A 12,026-nucleotide genomic window follows, 5' to 3' on the forward strand; every position below is an offset into this window, starting at 1 on the left:
CCTGCTGGGGAGATATATGTCCCTCTTTGTCTTCGGCTGCACACACGGTGCTGCATTTTGTCCTGCAGCAAAAATCACTTGTTTACATTTCTGTATCTGATCAAGACATCTGGCTCTCTAACTTGTACGGTCCGGAAAGATGCTCTTCGCACCTTACTGACACCAGCATGACCCTCGTAAAGAGAGGGAGAGATTTCCCTGAGGACCAAATGCTGCAGAGCATAAGCTCAGCTCTGCTCGAGAGCCGCAGGGCATAAATGCCTACAGCATCTCCAAGTTGCCAGAGGTCATATGGACATGCGCTTCTCCTGTCCCAGGAGATCTCAGCAGGGCTAGCCCTACAAAGCCCGCTTTCATCTAAATCCTTCCCTGCCAGCAGAGCCTGCTTCTTCATACTCCCGGCAAAAAGAGGGAGAAGCAGCAGACAGCAGTGTTGTTAAGAATGAAGGCAACACACTAAAATCAAATTATATCTGCTTACCAGCTCCCGGGTAACAACCTCCCAACCTAGAGCATCTCTTTCCACCCTCTCAAAGTACAGGCTGTGAATCCTGTCCACACTACAAGCCTAACGCGGCCTTGAAAGTGGGGTGTGACACCAAGAGCCATGATTCAGGCCTCTTCCATTCAAATGCACGGCTGCAAGCTTAGTTTTGGTTGAGTCCCAAAGGTTGAGTCTATACTTGTACATGAAACAGGCCGGGGGCCATTCTCTGACGCCAAGGCCAGTGGGAACAGGATAGCCTGCATCCATCCTATCAAATTCACTGAGCCTTCAAAATAGGGTGGTTTCACCCCAAATGCTTGCTGGGAATGGTCCCCAGTCCTCAGCGTCACAGGTTTTTTGGGAAAGCAGCAGCTGGCCCAGGGCCAAGTCATGGAGTAGGTGATAATTCAGAGGTACAGCCAGATGAGCTGTAATGCTGAGGTCTGCTCGGGCTCTTGGTGTGCTAAATGCCCCCTCCATCCCTGGAGGAGCTGATCTGGGGACCGGTGTCAACATACCTAGCCGTGCTCCCCCAGCCTGTGCTGGGGTGAAGGTGCAGGGCAGGCTCGGTCCTGCCTTTGGGATGTGCCCAGGAACGCGGCCACACCACGATGCTCATGATAAGAGGGTTTTGTTTTTCTCCCAGCAAGCTGTTGCTTGCAGCTCCGGTCATCCAGACCAAAACCCTGCACTGGAAGAAGGATCCTGCACTTTCTGCAGCCCACAGAGCAACCACCACCTGTGTCCCTCCAGTCTGCTCGGGTTTGGGGGATGCCCTCCATGCCACAGCCTGGAGGGCAGGACTTCAGGGGATGAACATCCAGACTTGGAGTGCAGAGAGCTCCTTCACTGAAATCTGCAAGGGGTTTTTACAGGCTTCTCTCTCCCTTTTCTGGAAGAGAAAAGCAGTACTGCAGGTCCTGGGGAACACGGAGAAGAGCAAAAGCCTGGGCCAATGCAAGAGTATGAGGACATCGTTGGTGGCAGGACATCCCGAGGGGATTGCAGCAGCTTAAGGAAACCAGAGGCGGAGGACAGAGGGCCTGGGTAACACCAGGAGCTGGTGGGGTGTTTAAAGACAGCACAGCAAAAGCCCTCAGGTATGCACCGTGTCCCACCGAGGGAGCGGGGGCGGTGAAAGAGCTGCAAAGGCATCCAACCGCAGTGCAAGCAGCAGGATGAAACGAAGGGAAGGAAATCCCCACAGGCTGCCCGGCAGAGCTTCCTAAGATCAAGCTATCGATAGCAGTTTTTAATTAAACGTTTCAATCTCTTTTCTTCAATGCATGCCTTTTTCAAAAATGACTGCTAACAACCAAACACATTAGAGGGGCCAACATCTAACATTTCTGCACTGTCTGCGTTGAAAGAGCAAAGACCACGAGATTTATAAAAACCTGGATACCCAGATAGTAACTGCACTGGTTGCTGCACAGAAGTTTTTAGACACAAGTCAGAACACCAGAGCAAGCAGGGGAACATTTAGAAAGTCAAAATCAAGATGGAAATGGTTGGGAAGGAAGAAACAAACAGGAATGTGAAGACCATTGCCTGCATTTTCTCCAACTTCTGCAGCGATTGTAAGTCAACTAGTTCTGGGAAAATGTCACAGAAAAACTCGGCTTTTTGGAGGATCTGCCAGATTTTGTGTTTCCCATTTCTCCATGATGGTGATTTGCTTTCCTAAGGTAGCAAAGTGGGAGGTCTTGCTTTGCAAGCTTTGCAAGGTCAAGTCTCCTTCTTGCTCCTCAGGGAGTCATTGCGGGCAACCACCCTAACCACGGGGCATTTTTAGGCTGGGGAATATTTTAATGAGCGAGAAATAGAGAGCTGGTAATTGCTAGTGTGTGATTTCCAGTTTGCCCCATTGTAGCTGTGATGGTGGTGGTGGGTGGTTGAGCCACAGCAGTGTGTCTATCACGGGGCTCCTCTGGGACCTGCCATGGTATTTGATGCAGGGCCGACCACATGCAGACTCAGATGCCACCCTGCGCCTTTCTCAGCTAGGTCTGGGAGATAGCCCATGCCACAGGGCAGGCAGATCCTCTGCATCATCTTTCTGTGCCATCTAGTTACTTTTCCCAAGGACTTGAGGCTGGGGTCCCTCCACACCTGGACGGGGTCTGATGGGCTACCCCAGAAGCAGGAGATCGGAAGGTGACCTGGGTCTGCAGACACCAGCCTTTTCCCAAGACCTGGGCCCCGACAGCAGGTCGCAGTCATGGAAAGACAGGAGCAGCCCCAGAGCTGGCTGCTCCCAGAAGCAATCCCAAGTCCAGCTGTCTGGCACCTCTTTCCCATTATGGGTCAAGCCATGCTCACATCCTTTCCCCTCTCCATCAGTAGAATTAAAACAACTTGGAGAATCGAAACGAGCGCTTGCACAGGCTGAGGAGGAAGGAAGGGAGAGGTTTTTTTAAATGGCTTTTTTTAAAAAAATAAACATCTGTGAAGCATTATTATAAGAGCCTGCTTAGGCTCTGTGTTGGGATAACACCAAACATCACACTAGACCAGGGACAGCGGCTGCTTGGTGCTGATGTACCCCTGCCAAAAACAACCCCCTTGCAGTACCAGGGTGTAGAGCAACCTTCCTCCTTCGGAGATGTGCCACGTCTGCTTCCCACCACCAGTGTGGCATGGAGAGTGCCCGAGACATTTTCCCAGTGCCCCAGAGGGAAGAGCGGCATCCCCACCAGGTCTTTGGTGAGGTGCCCTCACCCACAGGCAACGACATCCCAACCCAACATCTATACCCTCCACAACCAGCACTGGGATGAGTGCGTCTCTGCTCTACCACACGTTGAACAGGAGCTTCTCTGCAATCGTGCACTCTTGGAGGAACTCGCTGCTTTTCTGCTTTTCTCTATATTTTTGAATATATTCTTGCAGGCTTTGCTCTACTAAACCTTGCATCTCATCGGCGAGGTATTGCTGCTCCCACTCCGCACGTGTAAGAGAATAGAGAAATGTATTCAATCCTAAGCAGCCAATAAATTGCAGGACTGGGGATTAAACACCAGTATCTCCTCTCTCAGTGGTCTGGAAAAAACTTCTTACAAGGCTTCCATTGTGTTTCTAGTGTTGATGATGCAGTTTGGCAACAAACCTTCCATGTAAGGGCTCTGAAAGTCGCACACACAGTCTTGCCCCAGTGGTCACAGGGAAGTCCCTATCACGCTGTTTCCATGTGTTTGGGAGACTTCTGCTGCTATTTTAAGAAAGGGTTTTGTGCCTTAGCACATGATAAAATCCTGTGCACTGGGCTGTTACAGAGAGGAGAAAACGGGTCTGGGAGGAATCAGCTTGGTTCCAGTTTAATCAAAACCAGTTGCGTGTAATCGGGCACAAGTCCCTACCACTGCGCAGAACCACTTGTAATGAAGGCTTGGGGCAGGGACAGCTCTGGTTTGTTCTTGAACTAAAGCACAGAGCAGAAAACATCAAGGGCTGAAGCTCGCACAGAGGGTGAATGTCCTCAGCCAGCTCCTCGATAGCTTTAGGAAGTGGGCACGTGCACGCCATCCCTTGAGGAAGGGTGTTGGATCCACAGCTGTGTCTGCAAATGAACCTGGAAGCCACCTCTGGGGCATGGAGGTTGTCGTGCATGTCCTCAAGGTGCAGGATGGCAACAGGCAGGGTCTGGCAGGGATGGGAAACATGTGGCTGTGGGACCACGGCATCCCCCTGGAGCCGCTCACCTTCCCACGCGTGTCCCTACCAGGAGGGGTTTCACCAACCTCGCCGCTGGCACGATGCCTGAAAACACGTGCACCTGAGACAACCCAGCAGTGACCGCATTAGCAACCACAGTCTTCACACGTCCAAGTGGCCTTTCAGGTCTTCCAGATACCCCAGTTTTATTGGCCAAAACCTCTTCATACTGACTACAATGGATCACACTATGGGCTATGCTTTACTGCCCAGCAAGTCATCGCTCTCAGTCTGCTTCCTCTTCATCTGCAGGTGAACTGTTGCTGTAACACACACACAGGCTTTCCAAAAAAGTTTCTCCTTCTGTAGCAGTCTCCGTCAGAGGATCCCAAACTACTTCTCCATGTCTTTGCATAAGCAGCTCTTCAGCAGAACTGCTCTTCCCAAACTCGTGTGTCTGGCGTGGGATGCAAAACGCTCCTTGAAGCCAAGACAAGGTGTTGCACTTCACTGGAAGCAGCAGCAGACCTGATTTAATCTGCTCTGATGGACTGTAGGAATTCATGCCAAGTATCTTAAAGGCTCAGGGACCATCAGCCCTGGGAGCATTCCCCAGAAGGGCAGTTTTGAGTTATGCTTCTCAGTTGCATTTTGACACGCGGCGATTAGTTTTCGTGACACACTCTCTCTCTCTGTAGGTACATATATATATATAAAAATTACACTGCTGTGATTTTTGGTCCTTCAGCCACTTCAAACGCGTAAATCACATTGTGCAATGGCTTTGTGTTTCTGCAAGAACCACTCAAACCCTGGACTTGAAGTTATGTTTTCCAAGGAAGTCATTTAGAAACCGGACAGGGTGACCTAACTTCTTGAAAGCCAAAAAAAAAAAAAAAGAGATCTGGGGAAAACATCCTGTGCTGAGTATAATTGTGTGCTTGGTGACATGCATGGTCAGGTCAGCTCTGCCTTTGGGGTAAAAACAAGTCCTTCAGCAGTTTAATGTGAAACTTAGGGTTGGAAAAGAGGATTTGCTCTCCTTGGCCGTGTGCCACAGACAGGATAACGCCTGGCAATGCCAGGATAACGCCTGGCAATGGCTTCAGCGAGGCTGGTCCCAGCCTGCTGTGATTGCAATCATCCCTGCAGCCTCCTGCAACGCTGCTCTGACCTGGAGGGATCAGTCAGGGTTTCTCTGCTGAGCTTTCCAAGCAGAAATTCAGCAGTAGGGTGTCCATCGGGAGCAGAAACGGTCTCCACCAAAATCACTTTCTGCCCTTCTCAGGGTGGTCTCCAGGGACCCTTCAGAAAGCGATAGACTCCAGCAACATGGGCAGTTTCAGAGCTGCCCATTGCCCTGCCCAGGTCTGGCCTGCAATATTCCCCATGAAGAGTTTCCTCCACATCTACCTTCATAAATACCTTTGCTCAGCAAAATAGATGTTGATTCTGCTCACAGACCCAAGCTGACTTTGCACCTCAGTGGCTTTAATCTTTGAAGTTTCAAACCCCTTTAAAATTTCTCCGCAAGGAGAAATCAATGGGATTTTATTTTTAAAGATAACCTTGCTGGCATGTAAAAAAAACCAAGAGCCAAATGGACTGAAAAGAGGATCAGGAGAGAAACCTCAGGACTGTATGGCACCGAGCTCTCCCCTCTCCCGTGCCTCCAGCCACTGGTAACCCTCTGCCTCTGTGACTTCTTCTGAGCTCATTTCCCCTCTGCCGCAAGGAATGAGGGTGATTAAATTACCAGCATTTGTAAAAAAAAAACCCAAAACCCAAAATCTTCCCCACAAAAGTGACAGAAATCTTAAGCCTTTAACACTGGCTGTCATCCTTTGCTTTACAACCTAGTGAGACTCTCTAAATTGGCTTCCAGCTACTCTGAATGTATCATTAAATTGGTGATAATGCTGCCACTATTGATAAGGTGTAAATTATTCAACCAAAGGAGAATGAACCAGCCCGTGGTTCTGCAAAGAGTTCCTCAAACGCTCAGCTGGAGAGGACCTGAGGTTGCACTGAGTCCAGCAGGACACTTCCAGCATTGCCTTGCCGTAAGACTTTGAAGAAGCAAGGTTTATATGACTGGCTCTGGCTTACGCTAAAATTAAATGAAAAGACAACAGAGAGAATGAGGAATCTGATCTCCCAACTTACCAAGTCACTACCAACTCTCCTAAGTAAATGAAACCATCATTTCCCACACACGCTTGCAGCGACGTGCTAAGAAAAGCTCATGTTAAATCATGTGCGTGCATACTGCATACGTACAAAGAAAATCCCCAAACCTGTGGCTGCATAATAACAGAAAAAGCATTTTCCATCTTGTTCTCCATTTATTCGCCCAGCGGTTTTTGATCTGCTCCCACATCATATCACCTCTGGCTCCCCCAGACCTCTGTGTCTCAAGCTCCCACTTCGCAACAGTCTCTTCCCATAGTAGTCTATTCTCTGCACCTGTCATCTCTGTTGTTTAAACAAGAACATCTTGAAAGTTGATGTTCATAAGCCAAACAACATGCTCCATTGAACACAGCAATTGTCATCCAGCTGGACCAACAGTTGGCTTAGTTTTAGTTTCCTGCTTCCTTGTGATGTGTAAGAAAAAAGCACAAAATTTCCAGAATGTCCTTTTTGTAGAAAAGAAGATGGAAATATGAACTTGATTCTGATGCAAGCTGAGAACTCGCGTTTTCCGACAACACTGTAGTCAATGCTGATTATTACTTCCACTCTGCAGATACTTGTCTTACCTAAATGTTTACACTTTTTTTCTTCTGAGTGTTGCTACACTTCTCCAATAGTATCTTGTAGCAGACCACCAGTTGCACAAATTGTGTGATCATCATAGAATCATAGAATTGTTTAGGTTGGAAAAGACCTCTAAGATCATCGAGTCCAACCGTTATCCTAGCATTGCCAAGTCCACCACTAAACCATGTCCCTCAGCACCTCATCTACACGTCTTTTAAATACCTCCAGGGATGGGGACTCCACCACTTCCCTGGGCAGCCTGGTCCAGTGCTTGACAACCCTTTCGGCGAACAAATTTTTCCTCACGTCCAATCTAAACCTCCCCTGCCGCAACTTGAGGCTGTTTCCTCTCGTCCTGTCGCTTGTTACTTGGGAGAAGAGACCGACCCCCACCTCGCTACAACCTCCTTTCAGGTGGTTGTAGAGAGCGATGAGGTCTCCCCTCAGCCTCCTCTTCTCCAGGCTAAACAACCCCAGTTCCCTCAGCCGCTCCTCAGCAGACTTGTTCTCCAGACCCCTCACCAGCCTCGTTGCCCTTCTCTGGACACGCTCCAGCACCTCGACGTCCTTCTTGGAGTGAGGGGCCCAAAACTGAACACAGTGTTCGAGGTGCGGCCTCACCAGTGCCGAGTACAGGGGCACGATCACTTCCCTACTCCTGCTGGCCACACCATTTCTGATCCAGGCCAGGATGCCATTGGCCTTCTTGGCCGCCTGGGCACACTGCCGGCTCATGTTCAGCCGGCTGTCGACCAGCACCCCCAGGTCCTTTTCCGCCGGGCAGCTTTCCAGCCACTCTTCCCCAAGCCTGTAGCGCTGCATGGGGTTGTTGTGGCCGAAGTGCAGGACCCGGCACTTGGCCTTGTTGAACCTCATACAGTTGGCCTGGGCCCATCGATCCAGCCTGTCCAGGTCCCTCTGCAGAGCCTTCCTACCCTCCAGCAGATCAACACTCCCGCCCAACTTGGTGTCGTCTGCAAACTGACTGAGGGTGCACTCGATCCCCTCATCCAGATCATCAATAAAGATATTGAACAAGACCGGCCCCAAAACTGAGCCCTGGGGAACACCGCTCGTGACCGGCCGCCAACTGGATGTATCTCCATTCACCACAACTCTCTGGGCCCGGCCGTCCAGCCAGTTTTTGACCCAGCGCAGAGTCCACCTGTCTAAGCCGTGAGCCGCCAGCTTCTCCAGGAGAATGCTGTGGGAGACTGTGTCAAAGGCCTTGCTGAAGTCCAGGCAGACCACATCCACAGCCTTTCCCTCGTCCACTAGGCGGGTCACCTGGTCATAGAAGGAGATCAGGTTGGTCAAGCAGGACTTGCCTTTCATAAACCCGTGCTGACTGGGCCTGATTGCCTGGTTGTCCCATACATGCCGTGTGATGGCACTCAAGATGATCTGCTCCATAACCTTCCCTGGCACTGAGATCAAACTGACAGGCCTGTAGTTCCCCGGATCCTCCTTCTGGCCCTTCTTGTAGATGGGCATCACATTTGCTAACCTCCAGTCAACTGGGACCTCCCCGGTTAGCCAGGACTGCTGATAAATGATGGAAAGTGGCTTGGTGAGCACTTCCACCAGCTCCCTCAGCACTCTCGGGTGGATCCTATCCGGCCCCATAGACTTGTGTGTGTCTAAGGGGTGTAGCAGGTCGCTAACCATTTCCCCTTGGATTGTGGGGGCTTCATTCTGCTCCCCGTCCCTGTCTTCCAGCTCAGGGGGCTGGGTACCTGGAGAACAACTGGTCTTACTATTAAAGACTGAGGCAAAGAAGGCATTAAGTACTTCAGCCTCTTCCTCATCCTTGGTCACTATGTTTCCCCCTGCATCCAATAAAGGATGCAGATTCTTCTCAGCCCTCCTTCTGTTGCTAATGTATTTATAGAAACTTTTTTTATTGTCTTTTACGGCAGTAACCAGATTAAGTTCTATTTGGGCTTTGGCCCTTCTAGTTTTCTCCCTGCATAACCTCACGACATCCTTGTAGTCCTCCTGAGTTGCCTGCCCCTTCTTCCAAAGGTCATAAATTCTCCTTTTCTTCCTGAGTCCCAGCCAAAGCTCTCTGTTCAGCCAGGCCGGTCTTCTTCCCCGCCGGCTCGTCTTTCGGCACGTGGGGACGGCCTGCTCCTGCTCCTTTAAGATTTCCTTCTTGAAGAATGTCCAGCCTTTCTGGACCCCTTTGCCCTTGAGGACTGCCTCCCAAGGGACTCTGTCAACCAGTCTCCTCAACAGGCCAAAGTCTGCCCTCCGGAATTCCAAGGTACATGGGATTTTTTTAAAAATGCCATTAGCACTACATAAAGAGAAAAGGATTCCCCACCACCTCCATGAGCCAAGGATCACGGATCCTCCTCTGGAAACAAATGAGCGTGCAAACACCTTTGCAAATAATGAGCTGAGGAGCCCCTCTGGTGCCGACACAGCCATGGGTAGGAGATGAGAGGCCGTGAACATCTGCAGGCAAGCTCAGGATCAGCATGCTAATCCCACACAGGCAGCACTGGCCCCACCACCAGAAGATCTCAGCTTCTACTGCATCCCGCCTCACGCCTCTTCCCAGCTTTGAGAAGGGGAGAAAAAGGGACCTTCACCCAGGGTTCCCCATGGCTCAGCGGTTTGGGTGCTCCAGGACAGAGGAAACATGGCTTCACGCCCACGTTGGCGAGTCGAGCCAGTCCTCTGCCTTCCCTGGGCAGCCCTCTGACCATCAGACTGCTGTGCAGAAGTGACCACCACCTCCTGCCGTCCCCACCACAACCAACTTGTGGGACTTCTCCAAAGGGCTTAATGAAGCCCACTCATCTGGTTGCCTGCACTGGACCTGGCAGAGCTCTTGGGTGGAAGTATGGAGGAACCATCTCCCTGCATGCCCCCAGACACCCAACAGCAATACAAGAGGAGCCGGGTGAAATTACACCAGGGTCAGGCGGCATTGCAGGGCTGGTGGCCTGAGTCATTGCTTAGGACATATGTTTTCAGTGAATAAATTCAAGCGAGGGCAGGGTTTAAGCCAACTAGATGCCATTCCTTGCCAAAATGGGGGCTAATACCCAAAGCTTTGCAGGCTGCTGTGTGCTGAGCTCCAAGACCGAGCACCAATTTCCCCTTTCCTCCATCTCTGCTTGCCCCCATTACCTGCATGCATTTATCATGGATATCATAAAAAAATTATTTCCGTGAAGACTGAGGCTCAAAGCTGCTTTAAGATCTGGGATTTGTTTCTCTTGAATGTTTGCTTTGGGCTCTGGGAGTTTCACTGACAGAAGTTAAATACTGCAGAAGCTGAAAGTTAAACTTGCATTGCAACATCGCTGTCCCACCGCTTGCTTTTGGACGGATCCAGCTGCACATCCAATGGCACTTCTGCCGTAGGGAGCACCCAGAGCATTTTCCAAATACATTTTATAAACAGAAATCCTGCCAATGCCTTCTGTAGAAAGCTAAACTCCTCTTTACCAGGCAAGCAATCCAAGGTGGGGGGGAGTTACAGAAAGCAGGAGGTATTTACCTTGACACTGAGAAATGGGTTCCTGCAGAGTGTTTTCCGGGACCGATCCGGGTAGCTGCTCTTTGTAGTGGTACTCGTCATTCTGTCAGATCTGCTTTATCCGCCTGCCAAAATAAATCATTCAGCACAATGCTGAGTTGCTCTGCCTGAATTCATCTTGCTCAGCACAGCAAAATCCTGTCATGCTTTGCAAACACCCACACAGCAGGCGCAGGGTCATTGTAAGCAATTATTAATTATTCCTGGTTTTCATTTTCTTTTAGCGCTTCGCTTTTGCGAAGCAAAAAACCAGCATGCAAAACACTAACACGCTAATCACCAGGGCACATGAGAGGTTAAAAATTATCAATCATTTCACTTCAAAGCAACAAAGCAGCGCTGGGCCAGGATCTCGGTATTCCCAAATCCCAGCCATACCAGAGCATAACTGGGGCCAACGCTGTTCAACATAATCAAGGCCAATCCTGTTTAAACATTATCCGGGTGAGTACTGATTAACATCCTTATCAATGACCTGGGTGATGGGGCAGAGTGCACCCTCAGCCAGATAGCAGGAGATGCAAGACTGGGAGGAGCGACTGACACAGCCGATGGTTGTGCTGCCATCCAGAGGGACCTCAATGGGCTGGAGAATCCCACCCTGAACCCCAGCCGCAAGGAGCATCCTAGGGTCTTCATACGGTGACTGGGGCAGGCTCTGATCTCCACCGTGCTGGTGTGAATCTCCTTGAGCCTTATTCTCCTCCTCATGGTAGTGCAGCTCCACAAACCCCAGAGCAGCTCCTCAAACCCCAGAGCAGCTCCTCAAACCCCAGAGCAGCTCCTCTGATTTGGTTAGATACAGCCGAGACCAGGATCCAGCCTCTGCATTATATATTGCGCTATATCAAGCTGTCTTAGCTTTCTAGGTATGTTTGCAATGCACGTTACACAGTGACACTGTAGTTGAAGGTCAATGCTATGGAGTGAGAAAAATACCCACAGCATTGAAGAGATGGGAAAAGGGGTTGAGAGGAAAAACCCAGCTGGGCATTAGCTCAGCTCTTGAACGGTGCTGGAGCAGTCTTGGGCCAAGTGTGAGGGATCTGCCCAGACATGAAGATCCCACCAAGTCGAGGCCAAGCTCACCAGCTGCAGCTGAGGTCACGTTTGCTGCTAAATGTCCTCATGGGATGTAACTGGTTTCAGCTCCCCGTCAGACAGGGCGGATGGTTGCACCAGGGCGAGGCGTGCAGAAGTGTGTGCATGAGATCAAGCAGCTTTGGAGACGCTGGCCGGCCAAATTGCCTTCCCAAGAGCAGGCTATAGACAACCATTGCTCTGCCTAAACGAGGGTGCGTTTTGGGGACTCCCCTATGGGCTCAGAGGCAGGAGGCACAAACAGCTCCTGCCTGCAGGAGGGGGGTTCAGCAAGCCCTTCTCCATCCCTCCATACGCTGGGTCTCTGATGGATTAAAGCCCTCCTTTCCTGCCTCTCATTTTCACCCGCGGTGCTTTTGCATCTCCCCTGGAAGAATCCTTCCATGCTTGCTTTGTGGCTCCAGGCCACCACCTAAATTTAACCACGCAAAGAAATGTAAATCCGTGGGAAGCCACCGTCCCCTTCTC

The 12,026-nt window shown here is 50.5% G+C and overlaps 1 protein-coding gene across 2 annotated transcripts in view; it reads right to left on the reverse strand.

Moving 5' to 3' along the window:
- Positions 1-12,026, reverse strand: part of SLCO2B1 (solute carrier organic anion transporter family member 2B1) — a 62,958-nt gene that overhangs the window by 39,007 nt on the left and 11,925 nt on the right. Inside the window, exons 1-2 of one of the 2 annotated variants that reach the window (XM_076328555.1) lie at positions 10,738-10,756; positions 10,419-10,522 (exon numbers count right to left, since the gene is read on the reverse strand). In XM_076328555.1, the coding sequence (XP_076184670.1) occupies positions 10,419-10,499 (81 nt within the window). In that variant the 5' untranslated portion in view covers positions 10,500-10,522; positions 10,738-10,756. Of the gene's footprint in view, positions 1-10,418; positions 10,523-10,737; positions 10,757-12,026 lie in introns of those variants that run through there. The other variant, XM_076328554.1, reaches the window with a different exon arrangement.

Source organism: Aptenodytes patagonicus, chromosome 1 (assembly GCF_965638725.1).
Source record: "Aptenodytes patagonicus chromosome 1, bAptPat1.pri.cur, whole genome shotgun sequence".
NCBI classification, from domain to species: Eukaryota; Metazoa; Chordata; class Aves; order Sphenisciformes; family Spheniscidae; genus Aptenodytes; species Aptenodytes patagonicus.